Source organism: Microcaecilia unicolor, chromosome 1, assembly GCF_901765095.1.
Source record: "Microcaecilia unicolor chromosome 1, aMicUni1.1, whole genome shotgun sequence".
Classification (NCBI taxonomy): domain Eukaryota; kingdom Metazoa; phylum Chordata; class Amphibia; order Gymnophiona; family Siphonopidae; genus Microcaecilia; species Microcaecilia unicolor.
The window spans coordinates 117,600,931-117,627,728 of NC_044031.1; the positions used below are offsets into that span (position 1 = coordinate 117,600,931).

Below are 26,798 nucleotides of genomic sequence, written 5' to 3' on the forward strand. Positions count from 1 at the left end.
TTAAAGACCAGCCAAGTAATAACACTATTTAGTTAATTTCAGTCACTTTGAATTTTCAGTGAAACCTAACCAAATGGATCAGGGCTTTCCAAAATGTGGGTCACAATGCCACATTTGAGGTTACAAGCTGCCCCCAAAATACATAGGTGTATCATTTTGACACACAATGGCGAGGTCAGATCACTTGAGCTGCAATCAAAGAAGTTTGGTAAACACCAAGGGGTCCTTTTAATAAGCTGCACTGAAAAACGGCTTGCAGTAGTGTAGGCATGGGTTTTGGCCGTGTGCCTATCCATTTTTCAGCATGCCTGTAAAAAAGGCCTTTTTTTATTTTTGCCAAAAATGGACATGCGGCAAAATCAAAATTGCTGCACGTCCATTTTGGGTCTGCAAACTTACCACCAGCCATTGACCTAGTGGTAAAGTCTCATGCAGTAACTAGACGGTAATGACCTACACGCATCAAATGGTACTTGGCACACATCCGATACACAAGTCCAAAAATAAAAATGATTTTTCAGCCTTGCATATCGGACGCATGCCAAAAATGAAATTACCACAAGAGTCACACGGTAACCAGGCAGTAACTCCATTTTGGCACACGTTGGGCACGTATGGATGCTTACGTGGCTTAGTAAAAGGGCCCCCCCCAAATTAGATTGTTCATTTGAAAATCTAAATCTAGCCATTCAAAATCTGACTTTCTAAATTTAGGACAGCTATTGTGTGGATTGGGTTTCCCATACAAATTTAGCAGTTTAACAATGAAACTCAGCACTAACAACTAAGAGGGGAAATTATCAATGTGGGCTAGAGTTAAGAAGTGCTATTTTACAGTTAACCACAGTTATTATTACGCAGGCCTCAAATGCATAAAATAGGACCTAAGCTAAAATAGCACGAGTTAGTGGTAAAATAACACATTGTAATGGTTGTCCATGTTGATAACTATGCCATTAAGTCATAAGCCTACATCAATAAAGTTAATTGAACTTGCTTTTTTATACTTGGCTAACTTTGGCTGCTTTGTAAATGTAGGTGGTTAAATTTAGCAAAACAGATGAGCAGTTTCCCTCTGAGCTATAACACACAGCCAAAATCCCTCCTATGCACAGTTATTGTATCTCTGCATAGTCAGGACTTGGCTGCCATCCAGTTCCACTTCCTGGTGGCCTACTGGATGAACCTACTTGTTCAGTTCTTGAGGCCGTATCTCGCTAAGGACACAAAAAGATTTGAAGTGGTTCAGAAGAAGGTGATAAAAATGGTATGGGGTTTGTGCCAAAAGACATACGAGAAGAGACATGAAGATGTGAATACATATACTGTGATAAGGTTGGCATTCCCTTGTCCTGGAGAAGGAGAAGATTCGAGCCATACTGCACTAATCCTCACTTTAAGGCAATGGGGAGCAAAAAAACTGTGGGTTTTCTTTTAAGAATTTGGGACAGCAAGTCCCATGAGGCAGTGGGCTATGCAGTCAACAGGATCAGGCTTGAGGAAACCTTGGAAAAGACCAATGATTCAGCAGCAACAGCCATTCTACTTAGCAGTACCATGTTGCTGCTAGCAACCTATCAGCTGTACTAATTAGCCTTTAGGTTGCTGATTGAGATACAGAGACAAAGGAGGAAAGATGGAAACAAAGGGAGCTGCAAGCCATAGAAAGGAAGAACATGTGAAGGTTTTTCTCCAAGATAGAGGGCTGAGTTTAAGGTTTCCAACTAGATCCAGATTCACCCGAGAGTATTGATCCAGTCCTGGATTTACCCCATTGCATGCCCAATTGCTCTCCTGGGGGACCAGTCTGCTAAAAATGTTGGCCCCTTCTACATCCTAATGGCTTGATTTTCCATGTTTTTCACTTCTAAGTTTTTTTTTTCCAAAACAGCCTGAAAAAATAAATACATGGAGCACAAAACCTTGTTACAAGTGGTATTTTGGAAAAAAAAAAAAAAAGAGACAGTTTGCAGTTTCGAAAATGGCCATGTTTTCTATTCGGATTTGGGACGTTTAGCGCAAAACATCCAAAGTCCAACTTAGATGTCATATCAATGTCAGAGCTCTTGTACCTGAGGCAGTGAAGGGTTAAGTGACTTGCCCAAGGTCATAAGGAGCATCAGTGGGATTTGAACTGGCCACCACTGGATGTCAACTGGTGCTCTAACCACTAGGCCACTCCTCTACTTTTTCTCCTGGTGGGGTCCTGTGGCATCTGGGGTTGTGACTGGCAGGCCACAGGTTCGTCCATCTTCAGCATCATGCAGCATCCTGCAGCCTTTGGGGGTGCTTCCGGGTGGTCGGTCCTCCTAGGGCATGTGAGCGCTGAAAAGCCTCTGTTTATGTGCTGCTGTGGTGGCACTGGGAAACCCCATGGGGGGGGCAGTACTTCCTGCCCCGCAGTACTTAAGGAAGGTCCTGGCATGACTTCGGGGCCTTTGCAAGAGGTCTTCCTGTGCATTGCCTCCTATGTTTGCTTTGCCTTGGACTCCAGCCCTGTTTTGTCTCCAAGTTCCTGCCAAGCTCCAGCCCTGCCTTGTCTCCAGACTTTACCTTGTCTAGGATTCAGTTCCTGCCCCGACTAGACCTAGAGTCTTGTCGGTCTTGTTCGTTGTCTTGTCCATTCCTGTCTGGATCCAGTTTTTGCCTTGCCCTTGTCTTGCCTGTCTGGACCCAATTTTCACCTAGTTCTTTCTCTTGCCTTGTCTTGTCTGGGTTCCAGTTCTAGTCCCGCTGCCTTGCTTTCCTTGTCTCAACTTGATCCAGTCCTTATCTATCGTGCCTTGTTCCTTGTGTTTTATCCTGTGTAGCTTTGCCGTGCCCAGTCTTGTCTAATCTTACTTTGCCTTGCCCAATCCTGCCTTGGTTCTTGCTCTGGTTTCTGTCTTGTGCCAGCCCAGGGGACTTCTCTGCCAGGGCTCTGGCTGCGATCCAAGGGCTCACTGTCCTGTGTCCGTGATGATCAAAAAAGCCCCTCATTGCAGTTTTTCCAATTGTGCTATAATAAATGTGGTTTATGTGGCCATATGTTCATGTAATTTATTGTATATTGGTAAAACTATCAATCAGCTTCACTGAAGACTAGCAAAACAGTGCAAGGAGAAGAACCACCAATTTGAAGATTTGAGATTTTATACTGTAATTCATAGAGAAGTGGTGATATTAAACGGGAAATTGCTAAAAGAACAAAGATTGATTTTTATGTTTGACACTATGTACCCTTGTGGGTTAAACCAAGATATTGATTTGGGGGGGATTCTGCCATCTATATTTGTGTATTTTTATGGTGATTGTTTTGCAACAATTATAAGCTCATTATTTAGGGGCCTTTTACTAAAGCTAACGGACATTAGCATGCACTAAGTGCCATTTGACTCATAGGTATAAAATAGGAGATGAGGCATGTGTGTAATTGCTTCTTATTAATTAATGTGTTCATCTATTTATCTATTTAAGTATTTAGGGGCCCTTTTACTAAGCTGTGCTAAGAAATGTGCTTAACACATCCTTAAATGGGCCTTTCTCGTGTGCTACATTTCATCGTGAAGAAGGGTTACCTTCGAAAGCTAATCAAAAAATGATTGTTAGTCCAATAAAAAGGTATCATCTTATTTTCTTTTCTGTGTTTTATTTTCTTTTATTTCTATTGATTACCTTTAAAAGTGGCCTAACATGGCTACCACATCTCATCTTCATTTGCTATACTGCTCAAGGGCAAAACCATCCAAGCAGTTTACAGTGTAAAATGGATTATAGCAATAACAAACCTGAAATAGAAATACAATAATAATAGGACAAAAAGAAAGAAAACACAAGCAAAAGACCATGCTACTGCTGTGGCTGCAGCACACCATAGCTCCAGATTATCAATCCGAGGACCGAAGGGCAACTAAACCAGGGAATCAACTACCGTAAGCGTCACAAAAGAGGTGAGTCTTCAAGCACTCTTTGAAATGTTTTAAAGAAGGCTCCAAACGAAGAACCAGAGAAGGCTTATTCCAGAGGGTGGGCCCAGCTACCAAGAATGTGGAATCTCTAAATTTGTTATGAAAAATCTGCTGGAAAGAGGAGACACAGAGCAAATTCTGTTAGGATGAATGGAGGGGACAAACAGGAGCGTACAGTAGTAACAAATGAGCTAAAAAAGTTGGTATACCAGAAGATCTGATATTATGTATTAACGTAAGTAGCAACAGTGAATAGGCAGCCAATGCTCAGACTTCAGTAGTGGGGGTGACATGACCTTATTTTAACAGCCACATTCTATATAAGTTGTAAATGTCAGATTTCTTTTGCTGGCAGCCCTACAAACAGAGCATTACAGTAATCTAAACGTGTCAAAGCTAAAGAATGAAGTAAGCCCAACGTGGGCTTACCGCTCACACTTCCAGGACTGTGCTGGTAAGGGCTCCCTGCCGCATGGTCATGTGTGCTAGGGACTTTTTTTACCCACTGCGGTAAAAAGGGCACTGGATTATGAGAAAAATTACCCCTGCTGCTAGTGCAGGGCCCTTTTTCCCGCAGCTTGGTAAAAGGACCTTAAAATGGTTTGGGAATCAATAGGTTACAAATAGAATGGATCTGACATAACTGAAGAAACACTTCCCTATCACACTTGAGATATTAGGATGAAAGGTTAACTCAGTGTCAACTGTCATTCCCAGAATCCTCACAGTATGGCTGAATGGAATAACATGATTAAGAAAAGTAAAAGAATGTATGACTTTGTCATCTCGATGGGAAGTAAACAGAAGAGCCTTGGTCTGATCTAGATTTAGCTGCAACCGATTATCTTGTAACCATGCCAAAACAGTCAGAAATTTCTTATTCGAGTTACTGAAAGCTTGGGAGTCCCTAGAGTATAACATCCCGAGAATCTGAATGTCATCTGTGTACATGAAGAGAGTTAAATCTAACGACTGTATTAAATTCACAAGCGGTACCAAGAAAAGATTAAAGAGGTTTGGAGCCAAAGACCATGCACTAATGTTCATATTAACACACGGCCATTAAAAAAATTACCATGGGAGCACTTAACGCCTCCTATTTAACGCATCTACATCCATTCTACTCATCTGACATGTCACTCCCCATCCAAAAAAAAAAATTATGGTGTGCTTAGCACATGTAGATTGAAAAATGAACATGGAATACTTTAGCACGTAAGAAAACCAAATCCAAATGACCAGCTCACACGGTCCGTGTTTCGGCAACAAGCCTTCCTCAGGCTGGTCATTTGGATTTGGTTTTCTTCCACCCTTGGTCTGCATTGCTTGTGCTTCTGTGGAAGGTGTGGACCTCCTTGCTCCCTGTTTCCATACTTTAGCATGTCCCATCTTAGGCTATATTTTGCCATGTTGAGCACATTAGTGCTTGACGTAACTTAGTAAAAGGGCCCCTTCGTGATCTATTATATTTATATTTATGTGGTTTCTAATTGTTGTATTGTTAATCTGCTGCTTGAGGGCATTTTAAGGAACTCTAATTTTTATTTAGTTTTATTATTTATACATTTATTTATTTATTCTCTGTTTTTCTCTTTCACTTTTTATTTTTTAGTTTCTTGAGAAGATGGTCCCCCAATTCTTTTTAAAGGGCCCTCTGTTTAAATGGGTCTACTAAGTTGTTTTTGAGTTTAACCTCATTGAGCTGCCAATCAACCCCGCAGTATAGGAAAGTCCGGCTTTCATAAGTAAAATGCTGTAGCTTCAACATACTTTCTAAACAGTGCTGTACTGGGCTGAAGGCTTTGCGGGTTGGCCAGTAGGATAGTTATAAGGCAGTTTTTGTTTTTATATGATGCTAAGATTATGGGGCCCTTTTACAAAGCTCGGCAAAAAGTGGCTCTAGCAAGCCCTGACATGGGTCTTTCCACATGCTAAGGCCACTTTCTCCCATGACCAGAAAATGGCCGATTTTCTATTTTCTGTATTAATGGCCATGCCCTAATATTGCCATTAGCACATGGGCCCCTTACTGCTACTCATTTTGTAGGCAATAAGGGCTGATGCACTAAGCATGTGCTAATCAGTTAGCATGGGACAATGTGGTTGCACTAAGGGGGTCTTTTACAAAGGCACAATAGCATTTTTAGTGCGCTGCTTAGCGTGCACTAACTACTAGAGATGTCCATAGGAATATATGGGTGTCTCTAGCATTTAACACACTGTTATTTTTAGCATGCGCTAAAAACGCTAGCGTGCCTTAGTAAAAGGACCCTTAACTGATTAACGTAGACATGCCCTTGCAGGAATAAATTAATTTTATTTTTTAGGACACCTTGCAATATGCCGTTTTAATCTATGGTAAGCATGTTTTAGTGCTTACCCACAGCTTGGTAAAAGGGCTTCTAAGGTTTTCTTAGGAATAGAGCTGTGTATGGTGCAATGGATCTGGTCGGATTTTTAACATTTTGCAGTCCAGGGTCCTTTTAGGTAAGCTTCAAGCTGGGATTTCCATCTTTCAGTGCATCCGAGATTAAGAACTAGGATGTCTGGTGTTAGTAATATTTTAGTTCCGAGTTCAAATATTTTAACTCACATCCCTGTAAATCCTAAGTAATAAGGCATGGATTGTGGTGTTATTTTTATTTCTGAATTGCTGGTGTGCTTTTAGAGAAAGTGCAATATTTTCCTGACTTTTTTAAAGAACGTATCCTTGGTGTTAGCTCTGGCTATATGAAAAGATAGCGTTTTGGAAATTTTTTCTGGGGAGTATAATATTAGGGCCCTGTTTACTAATATGTGCTACTGTTTTTAGCATGCTCTAAAATTAGCATGTGCTAAATGCTAGGGTCACCCATATGTTTCTATGGGTGACAGTGTTTAGCACATGCTAATCATTTGCGAACGCTGAAAAACCTAATGCTCCCTTAGAACATCTTAGTAAACAGGGCCCCTAGTATTTCTCTGGAGGGTCTGGAAATTTGGGGGGGCTCTCTGTCAAGTACTTAGGGGTCCTTTTACTAAGCTGTAGCAAAAGGGGGGCCTGCGCTGGCATCAGTGCGTGTTTTTGACACATGTCGAGGCCCCCTTTTGCCGTAGTGAGTAAAAAGCTGTTTTTATTTTAAAAGAAATGGCCACGTGGCAAGTAAACCAGTTGCTGCATGGCCATTTCAGGGGATAGCACTTACTGCCACCGATTGAGGTGGCGGTAAGGACTCTTGCGCTAACCCAGTGGGAACCAGGCAGTACGCAGCAGTGCCTGATTACTGCTGGGTAAACACCAGCACTACAAAAATAGAAATATTTCTGTAGCGCTGGAAATGGCATGCACTAGGGTGGAAACTTCCAATTTAGCAAGTGGTAAGCCCGCATTGGGCTTACCACCGCTTAGTAAAAGACCCCCTCAATGCACAATTTACCATGTGGTAACTATTAATGCACAGCTATGATAAGGGGCTATGCGGTATTTCATTCTTGTATCCCCACTATTATCCAAAACCAAGTTTTGGTTCAAAGTGGCTTGCAGTTTACAATTAGGTGAAGTTACAGTGGTATATTACAGTTAACAAAGTGGTGTGGAACAATGGTATTATATTTAGTTAAGCATAGCATTTCTTGAAGAGGTAGGTGTTCAGTTCTTTTTTGAACTGAAGATAGTTTGTAATGTTTCTTGGGACCTTGGGTATTGAATTCCACCATTCATACCCCAGATAGCTAAATCCAGTTTCTGCAGTTGGGTAAATGAAGTAGTGCCTCTGGTTTCTGGACTCATGGCTGGTCTTAGCATTAGTGGGGCCCTGTGCATACCAGTTCAGTGGACCCCTCCCCCCTACCATAAGCCATAATTTATCAGAGTGCAAAAGGAGGTTTAAAGCTCTCGGAACCCCGCCTTACCCCATACCTTAATGTGCATCCACCATGTTTCTGTACAAAGCGGCAGCGATTTCCATATCCCTTCAGCTGCCGAGCCCAGAGCCTCCTCGCTGCTGCATCCTGCCCTTGAGGAAGCAGGAACTGACATCAAAAGGGGGCGGGACAAGCAGCGAGGAGGATCTGGATGCACATTAAAGAATGGAGCAGGGAGGTGTTCCGAAACAGGGGGACAGACATGCCAGAGATGTGGGGCCCCTAGGAGCGTGGGGCCCTGTGCGACTGCACCTGTAGCACCTGCCTAATGCCGGCCCTGTCTGGACTGGACTTGAATTTATTGGGGATAGTTCAATCAGGTCTAGCATATAGTTAGGAGACATGCCAAACCATATTTTGAAAATGAGAGTGTTAGATGTTTATTGAGAATAATTCCTAGTATTTTTAGTTGTGTTAAGTATTTTTGGGCTAGGGGCATGTCATGAGCATGGAAGACATTTTGGAGTTAATGTGCTGCAAATACCACATGCTAATTGGCACAAGATCATTTGCCACCTCCTAAATAGGAGGTGTTAAGTGCTTCTGCCCTAACTCAGTGGAGAATGGTGAATAGCGGAGTGCTCCAGGGATCTGTACTGGAACTGGTGCTATTTTAATGTATTTATAAATGATCAAAATGTGGAAACAATTAGGGGGCCTTTTACAAAGCTGTGCTAGCATTTTTAGCTCATGGTTAAAATCAGCTAGCGGTAAATACTGAGATGCCCCTAGGAATTTAATGGGCGTCTCAGCATTTACTGCCAGCTGATTTTACCGTGAGCTAAAATCACTAGCACAGCTTTGTAAAAGACTCCCTTAGTTAGGTGATTAAATTTGCAGAATGCACACAACTATTCAAAGTTGTTAACACACATGCGGGTTGTGAAAAATTGCAGGAAGACCTTAAGAAACTGGAAGACTGGGCATCTAAATGTCAAATGCACATTGGGAAAAATAATTCAAATCATAGTTACCTGAGTCTAGGGTTCACTTTAGGAGTCGTGGTCGGGACTTTCGATATGACGTCTAAGCCTGATTTTGAATGTTTTGCACAAAACATCCAAAATCCAAAGAGGAAATAAGGTCATTTTCAAAAAAGAAAAATGTCTATCTTTTTTTTCAAAAATACTGTTTCAAACAAGGTTTTTTGATTTGGACATTTTGTGTTTTTTAGTCCATTTAAAAAAAAAAATGAATTAGGTGCAAAACGTAGAGATTCATGCCATTGGGATGTAGGAAGAGCCAGCATTTTTAGTAGACTGGTCTCCCAGACATCCCAGAAGAGCAGTGGGGCACCCTAGAGGGCACTCCTGTGCACTTCATAAAAATGCTTCCAGGTACACTTCTCACCTTTGATCCCTTATCTTGTCCCCTAAGCCCTCCAAAACCTACCCAAAACCCACTGTCCCCCACTACAATAGCCCTTATGGGTGAAGGGGGCACCTATATGTGGGTACAATAGGGTTTTGGTGATACAGTTTCCATCACAAGTGTGACAGGTAGAGGGAGCTAGGGACCTGGGTCCCCCACTGTGTACTGTACCAACCACTTCACTACTCCAGGGACCTGCATGCTGCTCTAATAGACCTGCCTTTAACATCTGCAGCTGTCATAGAAGCTAGTAAGTCATATTTTATTCACATTTTTTGGGGGTGAGGGGAGGTGGAGGGGGTCACCCCTGATTCCCTCCAGTGGTCATCTAGGGCAACTTTTTATGCCTTATTCATTCTAAAAACAGGTCTAGACCAAAACATCTTGGTTTTAGTCCTGGACATTTTGGTCGCTGTATCTCATAAAAGATGTAGAGGAATTAGAAATGGTTCAAGGAAGAGCAACCAAAATGATTAAGGGGATGGAACTCTTCTCAGATAAGGAAAGGCTTAAGAGATTAGGGCTCTTCAGCTTGGAAAAGAGACAGCTGAGGGTGGTATGATATAGATCTACAAAATCCTGAGTGGTATAGAATGGGTAAATGTGAATCGATTGTGTATCTTTCAAAAATACTTTTAAAATTAATAGGAGGAAAACTATTTTAACTCAAAAACAGTTAAGCTCTGGAACTCGTTACCAGAGGATGTGGTAACGGCAGTTAGCATAGCTGGGTTTAAAAAAGCAGTACCAAGTGGCTCAGTAGAGCCTAATAGGGCCCTGTATTAGCAAGGTGCTGGGTTCATATCCCTCAATGGGTGGCCTGCTGCTGTCTTGTTTGGATTGGAGGAGTGCATTGGGCTTTGATCCTAGCAACCTGGGTTTGATTCCCTCCACAGTTCCTTGTGACTCTGGGCAAGTCACTTAACCCTCCATTGCTCCAGGTACAAAAACTTAGATTGTAGCCCTCTAGGGACATCTAGTAACGCTATAGAAATGATTAGTAGGAGTAGTAAAAAAGGGTTGGACAAGTTCTTGGAGAAAAAGCCCATAATCTGCTATTGAGATACAAATGGGGAAAGCCACTGCTTGTCTCTGGGATTGGTAGCATGAAATGTTGCTACTGTTTTGAGATTCTGTCAGGTACTTGTGACCTGGATTGGCCACTGCAACTGGGTCTGCCTTTTACTATTTGTTTACTGCTTACAATAAACTTGATGCACACTGTCTCCAGCACATGGATTTCAGTGCAAAAGCTAATATGCAGTATTTAAGAACCTATTTGGTCCATGGGGAATGTTGATTGCAAATTAAGAGCCATTTAGATCTGATTATATTGCCGGGCAAATTACCATTATTTGGTTCACTGTCACAAACTGTTAGTTTGAATAGATATGTCTGTGATAGAAATGGATGAGTTTATAACCCAAAGTGAATGTAACATATATCTCAGCTGAGTTAGGGAGATTGAAAGAGTTTAAGAAAATGCATGAGACTGAACTGTAGCTCAAATATACACCTTAATTGAAAAAAAATGTTCTTAAAAAATAAAAGTGAGCCTTGGTATGCACCAAGGTAACCTCACTTTTTTTCTTTTTAAATAATGGTAGCCTTTCCAGAGTGTAATGGAGAGCTGTAAACTCCCTTGGTAATTCTTTAATAAGATCCACAGGACAGCTAGATTCATGGCACTGAAATGCAAGTGCTGAGACAGTTTGAAAATATTGTCCAACGTACTTCTTTTCATCTATCCATTATTTTTCCACTCTAGCCTGCTTCTTCCCCCCCCTCCCCCATTGCTTGTTAACTCTTCCTTCTTTCGGTTCCCCTCATTCTTCCATGCTACCTCCTTTTCTCTTCCCTTATTTCTCTCTTCTGTTTTAGATCCTTCCTTCAGTTGCATATGAGTCATGTGTCTCAAGCAGGCTTCACTGTTGTAGTGGAGATGGTGTTTCCTCAGCACAGTGAGACTGCACAGACTAATGCTGCTACCCACTGTCACTAGCGATGTGTACAAGCAAAACATTTTGGTTCATTTTTGGAAAACTGGGTGTTTTTTTCCAATGCGTTTCATTATTTTTGTTTTGTTAATAATTTTTTTAACCTGCATTAGAACTCCTGAATGCATGAAAAGTGATTGTATTGATTAATGCACATAAAATCAATATGGTGCATTTTGAAATTCTTAAGGCAGCTTAACAAACTGGATGCTATCGAATGCACATCCCTAACTGCCACATAACTGAAATATACTTGGTGTAGAGAAAGACAAGAGTGTAGATTAACTAAGAGGTATGTCTACTAAAAGGTGTTAAGCCCTAATGCACGCTTATTTCTGGACTCTATATAGCATTCCTAGAGATCCGCACCAAAATCCAGACACATTCTGTAACGACGTGCCTAAGTTAATTGGCTTAACAAGCTAATCAGTGTTGATTACAGCTCTTAAGTAATAATGAGCACTAATTGACAATAATTAGAATTTACACACCCAACTTGCTAAGCGTATTCTGTAATGAACTGCACCTAAATTCCAATGTGCGCAGTTCAAAAGGGGCGTGGCTATGGGTGGGGAAATGGGTATTAAGTGCACAGTTATGGCTCAATGTATGTAAATCTACATGCAGGGATTTAGGCCATGTTTTCGGTGGCCTAAATGAATGCGCATAGTTTTATGCGCTAGGATTTCCACCTAAGCGTATTTTATATTCCGTGCCTAAATCTAGGCATCATTTATAGAATACGCTTAGGCAGAAATCTTTACCGTGTGGATTTTTTAGCCATCATATATAGAATCTGGCCCTTAGCATGTGCGAAACTGCTTAATGCAAAGTGCATTAAAGCATTTTGTAGTAAGTAACCATTTTGAACATATTAAGCGTGGGTTATCTATATTTTTGTATTTATTTTTTGGAGGGAACATGTCAGGGGTGGAGAACGAGTATAGATGTGCTATTCAGCTAGCACGTTGACATTTATGGGGCCCTTTTATGAAGCAGCGGTAAATCCAATGCGAGCTTACCTTTCGCTAAAAGGGAAGTACCGCCAGGCTACCACAGCAGCCCGATGCTAATTCCCTCCCCTAGCACACGCCATTTCCGGAACTGCAAAAATATTTAAATTTTTGTAGCACAGGTGTGTATCCAGTGGTAATCGGGCCGTGATGCGTGCTGCCTGGTTACCGCTGGGTTAGTACGGGAGCCCTTTCCGCCACCTCAGTGGCTGCATGGTTCACTTGCTGCATGGCCATTTCTTTAAGAAAAGTGAAACCTGCCTTTTCCCACTGCAGTGAAAGGGGGCCTTGGCGTGTGTGAAAAGCACATGCCGATGCCAGCACAGGCCCCCTTTTGCTGCAGCTTCGTAAAAGGAACCCTAGCCAGCTTATAATCGAAAGAGAAAAACGCCTATATTGCGACCCAAATCGGGAGATAGACGTTTATCTCACAAAAACGAATAAAGCGGTATAAGCCAAAGCCGATTTTGGACGTTTTCAACTGCACTCCGTCGCGGATGCGGACAAAGTTGATGGAGGCGTGTCAGAGGTGTGGCGAAGGCGGACCTGGGGCGTGGTTATCGGCTGAAGAGAGATGGGCGCCTTTCGCCGATAATGGAACAAAAGTATGCGTTTGTAGCTAGAATTTAGGGCACTTTTCCTGGACCCTGTTTTTTCACGAATAAGGCCCCAAAAAGTGCCCTAAATGACCAGATGACCACCGGAAGGAATCGGGGATGACCTCCCCTGACTCCCCCAGTGGTCACTAACCCTCTCCCACCACAAAAAATGATATTTCACAACTTTTTATTTTCACCCTCAAATGTCATACCCACCTCCCTGGCAGCAGTATGCAGGTCCCTGGAGCAGTTGTTAGGGGGTGCAGTGGACTTCAGGCAGGTGGACCCAGGCCCATCCCCCTCTACCTGTTACAATTGTGCTGCTTAATGCTTAGTCGTCCAACCCCCCCAAACCCACTGTACCCACATGTAGGTGCCCCCCTTCACCCCTTAGGGCTATAGTAATGGTGTAGACTTGTGGGCAGTGGGTTTTGAGGGGGATTTGGGGGGCTCAACACACAAGGGAAGGGTGCTATGCACCTGGGAGCTCTTTTAACTTTTTTTTTTTGTTTTTGTAAAAGTGCCCCCTAGGGTGCCCGGTTGGTGTCCTGGCATGTGAGGGGGACCAGTGCACTACGAATCCTGGCCCCTCCCACGAACAAATGCCTTGGATTTATTCGTTTTTGAGCTGGGCGCTTTCAGTTTCCATTATCGCTGAAAAACAAAAACGCCCAGCTCACACATTGTCGAATAAAACATGGACGTCTATTTTTTTGCGAAAATACGGTTCGGTCCGCCCCTTCACGGACCCGTTCTCGGAGATAAACGCCCATGGAGATAGACGTTTTCGTTCGATTATGCTCCCTCTCCACGTGCGCTAACAGGTTAGTGCATACCATAATGTGGGAGCCCTTTGCATCGCCTAAATAACAGGCAGTAAGCGCTCCTGTATCAGGTTTTTTTTTCAGGTTATGTGCGCTAATGCGAACATTAGTACGACCTGAAAAATAAATACCTGAAAATGCCACATTTCCTAGGTGCACTGGAAATGGACTAAGCACCGTTTAGTAGACATAACCCTAAGTGGGAGGAGGAGGCGAAAGAGTGACTACATCAAATGAGAGAAAGAGTGGTGGATCCAAGGCAGGGGAGGGAGTCCATTGTGTTGGCAGCCGAGATTGAAACAAGCGGTCACTTTTTCAGCAATGAGATGGTCATTTACAGGTTCACTAGGCATGTAGAAAACCCGCTTAGGATTCATTGGCTGTGTCTGTTTCGGTCATATCGTGTGTTATGGAGGTCAGATAGACAAGGAAATACAATGGATATAAATATACTTCTGTGTGATTCGGTTGTATTGTGCTTGAACAATGCAGGCTCTGAACAGCTGGAGTAAACCCTTGACACTATTTCTGTAGCCCTTTGTGAGATAGCCTATGAGGCAGAAGGGCAAGAACCAAGATAATATTTCGCTGAATGGCAGCTGAGATTCAACAGGATTTTTTTTTTCTTAATAGAGCTAGCTACAAATTTCCTTCTCCTCAGACCCTTGCTGAATTCTTTCACAACAAGGTTCAAAAGATAAACCTTGCTTTCTCTACCTCATCACCTCTCCCTCCACTAGTCCGTTCCCCTCTCTCTCCTTCCCCTCATTCCCTTTCTTCCTTTCCTGAGGTTACTATTGAGGAAACTACACTTCTCCTTTCTTCCTCAAAATGTACCACCTGTTCCTCTGATCCCATTCCCACCCACCTTCTTAATGCCATCTCTCCTGCTCTTATTCCTTTTATCTGTCATATTCTCAACCTCTCACTTTCCACTACGACTGTCCCTGCTGCCTTTAAACATGCTGTGGTCACACCTCTCCTTAAGAAGCCTTCACTCGACCCTACTTGTCCCTCTAATTACCGACCCATCTCCCTCCTTTCTTTTCTCTCCAAATTACTTGAGCGTGCTGTTCACCGCCGCTGCCTTGATTTTCTCTCCTCACATGCTATTCTTGACCCACTACAATCTGGTTTTCGCCCTCTCCACTCAACCAAAACTGCGCTTACTAAAGTCTCCAATGACCTATTACTGGCTAAATCCAGAGGTCAATATTCCATCCTCATTCTTCTTGATCTTTCCGCTGCTTTTGACACTGTCGATCACAGCATACTTCTCGATACCCTGTCCTCACTTGGATTTCAGGGCTCTGTCCTTTCCTGGTTCTCTTCCTACCTCTCCCTCCGCACCTTTAGTGTTCACTCTGGTGGATCCTCTTCTACTTCTATCCCTCTGCCTGTCGGCGTACCTCAGGGTTCTGTTCTTGGTCCCCTCCTCTTTTCTATCTACACTTCTTCCCTTGGTTCATTAATCTCATCCCATGGCTTTTCCTACCATCTCTATGCTGATGACTCCCAAATCTACCTTTCTACCCCTGATATCTCACCTTGCATCCAAACCAAAGTTTCAGCATGCTTGTCTGACATTGCTGTCTGGATGTCTCAACGCCACCTGAAATTAAATATGACCAAAACCGAGCTTCTCATTTTCCTCCCCAAACCCACCTCCCCGCTCCCCCCGTTTTCTATTTCTGTTGATGGCTCTCTCATTCTCCCTGTCTCCTCAGCTCGAAACCTTGGGGTCATCTTTGACACTTCTCTCTCCTTCTCTGCTCATATCCAGCAGATTGCCAAGACCTCTCGTTTCTTTCTTTACAGCATCTGTAAAATCCGCCCCTTTCTTTCCGAGCACTCTACCAAAACCCTCATCCACACCCTTGTCACCTCTCGTTTAGACTACTGCAATCTGCTTCTTGCTGGCCTCCCACTTAGCCACCTCTCCCCTCTCCAGTCGGTTCAAAACTCTGCTGCCCGTCTCATCTTCCGCCAGGGTCGCTTTACTCATACTACCCCTCTCCTAAAGACCCTTCACTGGCTCCCTATCCGTTTTCACATCCTGTTCAAACTTCTTCTACTAACCTATAAATGTACTCACTCTGCTGCTCCCCAGTATCTCTCCACACTCGTCCATCCCTACACCCCTTCCCGTGCACTCCGCTCCATGGATAAATCCTTCTTATCTGTTCCCTTCTCCACTACTTCCAACTCCAGACTTCGCACCTTCTGTCTCGCTGTACCCTACGCCTGGAATAAACTTCCTGAGCCCTTACGTCTTGCCCCATCCTTGGCCACCTTTAAATCTAGACTGAAAGCCCACCTCTTTAACATTGCTTTTGACTCGTAACCACTTGTAACCACTCGCCTCCACCTACCCTCCTCTCTTCCTTCCCGTTCACATTAATTGATTTGATTTGCTTACTTTATTTATTTTTTGTCTATTAGATTGTAAGCTCTTTGAGCAGGGACTGTCTTTCTTCTATGTTTGTGCAGCGCTGCGTACGCCTTGTAGCGCTATAGAAATGCTAAATAGTAGTAGTAGTAGGATAAACCAAGGAGAAATACCAAAACTATATTAAGGGCTTTGAAAGCAATGGAAGTAAAACCCAGACTGGCGCAATCTGTCCTCCTTTTTCTGGAGCCATATGTTGAGAAATCTGTGAGTATAAAAAAATCTTGCTAGATTCGCCATTGCTTACTAGCAAATATTCAGTAAAGACTTTCTTAGACTTTAATAACCTTTTTAGAAAAATTAACATTTTGGATCCCTGATGAGACTCTATATGGAGGAAAAACAGATATGCTGGAATCATAAATTGTCTTTAGGAAAATGATTTTGCAAATTTTTGTCACTAGTTTGTTGACTTGGTTGATTGATTCACAGAATTAACAGAAATAGGGGCATGCTTCCAAAGCGTACTAAGGTTTTCCACTTACCATACCTTAAATACAAAACTTAAGGTATAGTAAGAGCAAAGCTTATGCAATAAATACAGGGGACATGGCTAGCATCTGCCCTGCATTTACTACACAGGGCACTTACCGAATGGGTCCACATTACATGCCTTGGAAGATAGTGCAGATCATCAACTCCCCTCACACACAGTATCTCCCCTCAATAAACCCCACTCTGATCATCATCCTCCCCAACACAAGACCTCCCCATAGTCAAATCCCCCTCAAGAGATTTCCAAATACCTTATCTGCTTTCCGCCCATGAGAACATCCTCCCATCAGCAATCCTTGAACCACCCACAACCTCCCCCCCACCCGGGACTAACTCAGTGGTCTTCCTGGTAGTTTAGTGGATGTAGCAGTCAACCCCCCCGGCCCCATAGCTGATCTGGGTTCAAAATGGAGGCATGACCCCAAGCAATAGTCTCAAGGTCAACCCCCTCTCCTGCCCCATGGGAGACCTTATGTGGTAAATTCATCCCTAGCAGTAGTACCTCCAGAATACTGCCAGGGGTCATAGTCTCCATTTTGAACCTGGTGCAGCTATAGGGCAGGAGTGGAAGGGGCGCTCTGCTGTGCTATCAGCAGTCCTGACAGCTATGCATGATAATGTCCCATGTGCTAGCCCTCAGTGCCAAGGAAGCCCCGCCTCCACCCATGACCCTTCCAGATCCCACCCCTACTTGTGCTATGCGGCAAGTGCAGGATTTTTACTGCACTGGCTAGTTTTAGCATGCGGTAGCTGTTTGCACATCCACACTGCTGGCTACCACACACTAACACTTGCACTAGCTGCTTAGCGCAGCTTAGTAAACATCCTCCTTATTTATTTTTCAAGTTTGATCTCCTGTCTTCTTATTGCAAAACCTGAAGGCATAGGTACATACAATAAAAGCAATGCAGTAGTCCACAATTACATCTACCCACAAGTACAAAAATACATTAACAGGTCCACATACCTCATCCCTTACACTAACACATAACATAGAATCTAACTGTAATAGAACATGCTAACTCTTAAACTAAGTGCCATAAATACATCTAACAAATAATACAATAAAATAGAAAATATAAGATGCCTCAGGAGGCAAAAATATAATCTATTACCTACTTGATACCAAGGTACAGGAGCATCTGTGGATTGTTGCTGTACCCACACACAACCACAGCGAGGAAGACAAAAATCACAACATGGGCCTGTGTTTCGGCCAAAAGGCCTGCCTCAGGAGTCTCTTATCGGATGCAACTGTAGTATATAATGTTTCTGTTGTTTGTAATTATTAGTAGTTTTATCAACGCACAGTTGGACAATCTCTTACGCATACAGAGTTTTCACTGTTTGAAAGAGATAGTGGACATTGAGAAGGTGGAAGTTGTTGAAATGAAAGAGATGGATAATGGTGTCAAGGATGAGGGAAAGAAATTAAAAAAGTTGCCGATAGATGCAGTAAAAAGAGGGATATTGAGAAGTGGATGATAAGGAGGAGGAGTGATATCTAACTAGATAGAGAAAATTAAATAGAAACAAGCTGACAGGTAAAGGTCAATGTCTGAGATGGATGTAGGAGACAAAGTGAGGAAGACGCCAGGGGAGAGAAGTTTCAAATGGACTGAAGACCCTGGAAAGAGAGTTTAAAAGTCAGAGGAAAGTAGAAACCAGAGACTGAGACCAACATGCTTAGAAAAATAAAATGGCCAGACAGCAAAGTTTTTAAAAAAAAAACTATTTTCAATTTAGTGATTTTAATATGTTTTTTTGTTTGTTTTGTTTTTTGGAATGTATATCTACTAGCTTTATATTTTGACCCATACAGGGCAAGTTGTATCTCCTATTTCTCAGGTGTTGTATTGTTTGCAGAGAGTGGCTTCTTGAGGGTTCAGTTTAATTTTTGTGTATATATATATTTCTAATTTTAATTTGTAGTCACCTATTCTGTACTGTCTGAGGGTCTACGTATGTTTAAGTGGAGTGGAGGAGCGGCCTAGTGGTTAGGGTGGTGGACTTTGGTCCTAGGGAACTGAGTTCAATTCCCACTTCAGGCACAGGCAGCTCCTTGTGACTCTGGACAAGTCACTTAACCCTCCATTGCCCCATATAAGCTGCATTGAGCCTGCCATGAGTGGGAAAGCGTGGGTTACAAATGTAACAAAAAAAAAAGTGTGTAACTGAGACCAGGTATTCCATTAGCATAGGAAATTCTATGTGAGGGTAGTTGGTAATCCATCTTGTTTAATTTCCCAGTAGGTGTACTGATGTTCTAGAGCCTTCTTCTAAATGGTGCTGCTGAACCTTAGCACTAGTCTTACAATACTACCACCTAGGGGGTCCAAGCTGCTATATATATGGTCTTTTTTTTTTTTCTTTTACATGGCAGCTTGAACCATACCTTAGCAGCACCATTTGAAGAAAGCAGCTACTAGTGCAGGATTAAGTGATGATGGATGCTGCTTATTGCCCTGGGGTGACTCGGGGCTATGCTTGTGGGCTAGCTAATGTGGGGAGATGTTGAGCTGGAGTTTATGCCAATGCAGGGGGGATGCTGATGCAGGATGGGGGTGCTGAAGTAAAAGTTGGCTTTAGTGCACCACAATCCCTACAGCTAGCCCTGATGGCCATGAAAGTAATGAGAAAAATGGATCCCAGATATAAAGATAGCAAACTTTTTTCCAAGAACAATGGGAAAGGAAGGGAAATGGGACTTGATATACTGCCTTTCTTTGTTTTTTGCAACTACATTCAAAGCGATTTATATAGTATATACAGGTACTTATTTGTACCTGGGGAAATGGAGGGTTAAATGACTTGCTCAGAGTCGCAAAGAGCTGCAATGGAAATCGAACCCAGTTCCCCAGGATTAAAGTCTGCTGCACAAACCACTAGGCTACTCCTCCACTCCAAGAAACCTTTTAGCATACTTTGTTAGTTTTGGATGTCTTTCATGTATTTGCCTTGGAGGAAAAGTTTAGTGCAGTTTATTCTCGTTCCACTGGACTCTCAGAGAGATGGTTCTGATGTCGAAAATTGGGAAGAATCCACCAGCAATATCCAAAAACACCTACCACAGAAAGTGTATTCTTTCATATCAAAGATGTTGGAAACAGATCATACATTTAAAGGGCAATTTAAACTAGGAGCTAACATTTATGCACATGCAACGTGAAATGGTTAGAATACATACAACATTCCACCTAAATGCTATTCTGTAAATATACATCTATCCTACATACTGCATATTTGCACAGAGAGCTTTGCATATGTATAGAGCATGGACAGGACACAGGTAGGGCTCTAACTTTTGCATGTAACTTAAGAAAATACTGTAAGTTATGCACAGTCTTGCCACATGTAGGTGCTCACTCTTCTATCAACTTTACATAAGAACATAAGCGTTGCCATACTGGGACAGACTGAAGGTCCATCACTACTACTACTACTTGACATTTCTAAAGCACTACTAGGGTTACGCAGCGCTGTACAATTTAACATAGAAGGACAGTCCCTGCTCAAAGGAGCTTACAATCTAAAGAAACCCTGTATCCTGTTTTCAGCAGTGGCCAATCCAGGTCACAAGTACTTGGCAAGATCCCAGAACAGCAAAACAGATTTTATGCAGCTCATCATAGAAATAAGCAGTGGATTTTCCTAAGTCCATTTTAATAATGACTTATAGACTTTTCTTTTAGGAAATTAGCCAAACCTTTTTTAAACCCTGCTAAGCTAACTGCTTTTACTACATTCTCTGGCAACGAATTCCAGAGTTTAATTGCATATTGAGTGAAGAATTATTTTCTCCAGTTTGCTTTAAATTTACTACTTAGTAGCTTTATTGCATGCACCCTAGTCCTAATATTTTTGGAAAGAGTAAACAAGCAATGAATGTCTTCCTGTTCCACTCAGTATTTTATAAACCTCTATCATATCTCCAGTCAGCTGTCTCTTCTCCAAGCTGAAGAGCCCTAGCCACTTTAGCCTTTCCTCAGAGGGAAGTTGTTCCATCCCCTTTATCATTTTGTCACCCTTCTCTGTACCTTTTCTAATTCTAGTATATCTTTTTTGAGATTCATTGACCAGAATTTCACACAGTATTCAAGGTGTGGTTGCATCATGAAACAATACAAAGACATAACATTCTCATTTTGATTTTCCATTTCTTTCCTAATCCTAACATTCTACTTGCTTCCTTAGCTGCCGCTGCACACTGAGCAGAGGGTTTCAACATATCATCAACAATGACACCAATCCTTTTCCTGGGCGGTGATTCCTATTGTGGAACTTTGCATCATGTAGCAATAGTTTGGGTTCCTCTTTCTCACATGCATCACCTTACACTTCCTCACATTAAACATCATCTGCCATTTGGATGCCCAGTCTCGCAGTCTAGTTTAAGTGCAAGTGCCTAGATATTAGGCATGCCAATACCAGATTACCCTTGCATTATATATTGGAAACTAGGCGCCTTGGTTATGTTATATAGAATAGGCTCCTACAACACGACCTCTGGGCAGTTAAATGAAGGCACTCAGTTATAGAATTACACCCTTAATTTAAACTGCTTTAACACTTAAGCAAAAGGTAGTGTATCAAGTCTAATAATACACACCACAACCATTGCTCAAACTCATTCATGAATCACAGCTTGCACATGTGCTAGAAAATGGTTGAATAGCGAGAGGCCTCAGAGAAAATGTAGACCTGATAAAAGATGAGCATGCACATGTCGCCATAGAGAGGCCTAGAGCTGTAATCTTTGCACATAAAATCACTGTGCTATGAGTCCATCACAGGAAGAAGGATATAACTATAGTAACTTAAGTATTTTGATATTTCAAGAGTATGCTGCGGCAGTGGTTGGAGTTCCAGTCTTTATTTTGAGAGTATAAGATTCATATTTCAGATCCAAGCCCACCTATAGGTTAGTCATCTGGTTCAACATCTGTGATACAGTGGGGGGGAAGCTAAATGTTCTGGACTCATGATCTCTATTCAGAAAATATGGTTAAAAAATGGTCCTCTTCTTAATAGATTCCTGTGGAATAGCATTCAAATGATATTGGCCCTAAAAACAATGACTAAGGCATTTTTGTTCTAAGAAATGTGACTTCTGACATTATGGCCCCTAGCATCCCCATATTTAGATGGTAGCATTTAAATGTCTAGAGAGGCTCATATGTTTAAAAGCCATTTTTAAACAGAAGCCGTTTAGATATAGGGAAGCTTACATCTAAATGTCAAGGTGAATTGGCGAGGGTGGGGAAAGGAAGTGGTCTGGGCTGGCCCAGATGACAGATGTATATTTTGTATTTAATTTAGAGAATCCATTGCAGTGTTTACATCTGCCCTGAGGAATGTATATGTGTCCAGGTTCCCTATGATGCCAGTTTCCCCACTGTGCCAGTTCTCCTCCCCCAATTAAACCCCCACCCCATGCCAGTTTCCTCCTATCCAGCAACACTTGAGCCCCCCCCCCCCCCACAATTGCCCCTAATAGCACCTGAGCGCTCCCCCCCCCCCCCCACACACACACACCTGACCTGCCAACATTGGCCCTCCATGTGGCACTTCTTGGCGGAGGAGGCCCTCATGTGTTGGGAACCATGAACATTGAACAATGGACACTAGATTGGTGAAGTCTTCGGGTCGCTGTAATACACCAAAACAACTGAGCACAAATCATAATTTTATATTTTATAGATATTTTTAGCATTAAAAATTTCTCACACAAAGAAATTTTTACACACTTTTGTTTTGATAATATACTTTCTTTGGTTTCTTTAATATTTTTCAGCTTTACTGATTAGAAACCGAAATTCTCTTAAAACCCAGAATATTTAAGAGCCCAATATATGACAGCCTCCCCCAAGTTCCCTCTCCCCCACCCCCTACCCCCCACCAGCCAATCCATTTTATAGAGATAGAGCAAGAATGTCAGTCAGGTAGTTCAAGTGGCAAGCGCTACAAACTGCCATGCAGCTGATTCTTGGTTTAATTGCCACATCATACCGTCCTGGGTTAGTTGAGGCTGGTGATGCTATAGAGGTAGTATTTCTCATCTCCAGGGGCTGATGAGAGTCATAATCCTTGTTTAATGGTGACTACATAGTGGCCAGATTCCAAGCCCAAAATTGCAGGGTTGCAGAAGGAGCCCTCTTTAATAGACACAGGCCATAGATGGTCTTTGTAAAGACTAGACTAGGTGTTGGGGAGGAGGTTACTAGTTACTGTCAAAGAAGTGGAGTGCTGCTCAATGTGTAGAAGCATAGTCTGGTTTTTTATACTAGGTTACAAAGATAACACAAATAGGAGATAAAAGAAAATGGGTTCTCAGTGGATTGGAAGAGTAATGTGAGCAAGTAGGTGGGAATGAGGAGGGAGTGTACATAAAGTATGTATAACAGGGAGATGGAGTTGGGAGGGGGAGTGTGCAAGGAGTATGATGGGGAGACAGGGGCTGGGAGGGAAATGTATGTGGAGTATGTGTGATGGGGAAATGGGGCAGGGAAGGGGAATGTGCATGGACTACGATGGGGAGACAGGGGCTGGGAGGAGAGTGTGTGTAGAGTTTACAGTATATGACTGTGGAGATGGCATTGAGAGGGGGAGTGTGCAAACAGTACGTATAGTAAACCGCATGAATGTGGTTGGCGTGGTGGGATACATATAGTCATTTAAAAGGATGCAGAACAGATGCTGCAAACTCAAGCTTATGCATGTCAAAGTGTGCTAGCATATGCTTTGTCCAAAAGGTTAATAATTCTTTCAAAATTGGTGTACTGGTGTCTGTTGTGCATCTACAAACATACATTTAAAAAATAGTGGCCAGGGTGAAATCCCCAGTTAGTTGGAAATTAAAGCTCATGGCTCCAGATTCTATACCTGATTCCAAGTAAGAAGGAAGTATCAAGATTCAGAGAAAACTGCCAGATCAGTGAGTCACGAATTAGAAGGTGTTTTTATATCGTAGCTTCCATAAATGAAAGCATCAGCACAAAATAAGGCCCACTGAAGATTACTAAACATTTATTTCGATGAGTTGTGACAGTTTCCAAACCACATATATATACGAACCAAAGTCCAGAAATAGCTTATACAGCAGGCAATACTACTAATAATTTCTTTAGTGCTCTAGATGTACACAGCACTGTACACATTATATGCCGGTACTTTCTCTATCCCTAGAAGGCTCACAATCTAACTTTTTATATGGGGGTGGGCAGTTAAGGGTTAAATGACTTGCCCTGGGTCACCAGAAGCAGCATTGGGAATTGAACTTAGGTTGCCAGGATCAAAGCCCAAAAGCCCACTGCACTAACCATTAGGCTACTTCTCCACTCACTATGTTGTACTCGCCAGGCAGGAAAAAAAACACCTATGGATAGACAATTGGCATTCATACAGTGGTATAGCCAGAAGGCAAGATTTGGATGGGTAGAATGGTTGGGCACAACAGATTTTCCTCTCTCTGCTCCCCATCCCCACCCCACCCCCTGCTCTGCTTAACAATTAAATACCTTAGCTGGAAGTGATCACTGAGCCCTGACAACTGAAGATATCTAGAGACCTCTATAGCCCCATAATAAAAACTCAGCGGTAGCGCTCCCAGCTGCCATCAGCACTTGCACATGCTCAGTTCTTGCACATAAACAGCATGCGTGGAGTGGCAGTAACTCAGAGAACTGCCACAGACCAGTTTTCTAATAAGAACTGTGGATATCTTCAGCTAGTATGGCTTAGAGATCCCCACTATCTACCCAGACCAAATGCATTCCACTCAAGGAAGTTACATGGAAATACTTTGAAAACAAATAGGAGGATATGTTTTCACTCAACGAATAGTTAAGCTCTGGAACTCTTTGCCAGAGGATGTAGTAACAGGGACTGTCTCTTCATGTTCAAGTGTATAGCGCTGTGTACGTCTAGTAGCGCTACAGAAATGATAAGTAGTAGTAGTACCAGCACTTAGCGTAGCTGGGTTTAAAAAAGGTTTGGACACGTTCCTGGAGGAAAAGTCCATAGTCTGCTTTTTGAGACAGACATGGGGAAGCCACTGCATGCCCTGGGATTGGTAGCATGGAATGTTGCCAGGATTTGGGTTTCTGCCAGGTACTTGGGATCTAGCTTGGCCACTTTTGGAAACAAGATACTGTGCTAGATGGACCACTGGTCTGACCCAGTATGGCTACTCTTATGTTCTTATGTGTGCTGTTGCTGGGTAGGAGTGAGCTGAAAGTGATCAAGCCCCATTCCACCCATGCCTATACCCCTGCTTTCATATCACAGTGACACAGTTCACATCAGCAAATGAAAACCAACATGGCCCATCTAGTCTGCCCAATAAAGTGATCAGGGTTGTAACTGCTGCTCTGTACAGGTTACCCCTCTCCAAATTCCAACTGCAATATGTCCCTCACTCTCACTTTTGCGGTTACTTAGTGAGAGCTATCTGCAAGTGATCTTTTTCTTCAGTATTTTCTTTGACCTCACTCTTAAGTGTCATACACTGCAGTCCACTGTCATGCACTATGATTAAAGTTTGCAAAATGCTTTCATGATTGTATTATATAATTATTATTATATTTAACCCAGCACCTTTACTTAAGGTGCTCAACAACAGCGGCCAATCCAGGCCAAGGGCACCTGGCAAGCTTCCCAAACGTACAAATACATGTTATTCCTGGAATTGTGGATTTTTCCCAAGTCCATTTAGTAGTGGTTTATGGACTTGTCCTTTAGGAAACCGTCTAACCCCTTTTTAAACTCTGCTAAGCTAACTGCCTTCACCACGTTCTCCGGTAATGAATTCCAGAGTTTAATTACGCGTTGGGTGAAGAAAACCTTTCTCTGCTTTGTTTTAAATTTACTACACTGTAGTTTCATCGTATGCCCCCTAGTCCTAGTATTTTTGGAAAGCGTGAACAGATGCTTCACATCCACCTGTTCCACTCCACTCATTATTTTATATACCTCTATCATGTCTCCCCTCAGCCATCTCTTCTCCAAGCTGAAAAGCCCTAGCTTCCTTAGTCTTTCTTCATAGGGAAGTCGTCCCATCCCCGCTATCATTTTAGTCGCCCTTCGCTGCACCTTTTCCAAACAGCACAAACTTGATTCAGCATCAAACCAATCCTCTGCACCGTGGGACAGTGAAAGATGCAACAGCATGCAGACTGTGTTCATCAAAACACCCATTAATGCATCAGTCCTAAACTTCAATCATTGCACTGGAATAGCAATGCTATGAAATTATCAGTCACCACAATCGCAAGTCACTGTTCTTTCCTGTGTTTCCTTTCACATGATGTGTGGACTGAATGAAACCTTTTTAGGGTTTTCCTACTAACATCTTTATCTTATAGGTTGCAAATTAAGTTATTCCTGGAAAATCTTAAAGATGGAGATCAATTATAATGTAGTATTGATCTGTAATAACTACACAAATCTATATTTCTCCCTGTCTCTCTCTCTCTTTTACTCCAAACAGAAAATGACACTATAACAATAAATAAGTGATCTTAAATAAACTTAAATAAAACATACTTTACAGCAAATTCACAGTAAATACTGCTTAAGAATACATTACCCAGTTGAAGTGTTCGAGTGAAATAAAGGAAAGCAAACGCCAGTGAGACAATCATTGTTTCATTATGTTCTCCCTGCCCCCTAAAAAAAATAAATGAAGATAGAAAAACTCAGAAGATTCCTTTCAGAAAATCCAGGATGAACTAAAGGCACTCAGAGGCAGATCTTCCTTACTTTTATAAGCGAGTCTGCTCATCAGAGGAAAGCGCTGGGTACTAAATAATAAGGAAATATCCTGTCACATGAGGCACTGACAGGAATTTGCAGGTCAAACGATTTCCTAAGCTGATTTCTCTAGAAAGAAAATATCTTCAATAGAAACAGAGGTGATAACAACTTAGTGTGGTTTTCTGGGAATTTGTGATTAATGTCATATATGAATCAGTACTTGCTAAACCAAAACACAATAGATTCAAGACTATTATAGAGAAATATCTCAGTCATAATTCCAAGTAAATACAAATTAATGAAAACATGGAATAAAATCGAAAGTACCAAAATAGCCAACAGGGCCCTAGGAAAGGAATTTTGCCAGTTGTATGCAGTAGTCTGCTTTGTTTATCCCATGACAGTACAGCACATTAATAGTTAAGGCTATGAGAAGATGGGATATCA

The 26,798-nt window shown here is 42.2% G+C and overlaps 1 protein-coding gene across 1 annotated transcript in view; it reads right to left on the reverse strand.

Annotated features, from left to right (window-relative positions):
* Nucleotides 1-26,354, reverse strand: part of MRC1 (mannose receptor C-type 1) — a 343,694-nt gene extending 317,340 nt beyond the window's left edge. Inside the window, exon 1 of the mRNA XM_030199501.1 lies at nt 26,185-26,354. Coding sequence (XP_030055361.1) covers nt 26,185-26,239 — 55 coding nt within the window. The 5' untranslated portion in view covers nt 26,240-26,354. The remainder of the gene's footprint in view (nt 1-26,184) is intronic.
* Between the last annotated feature and the right edge of the window lie 444 nt (nt 26,355-26,798).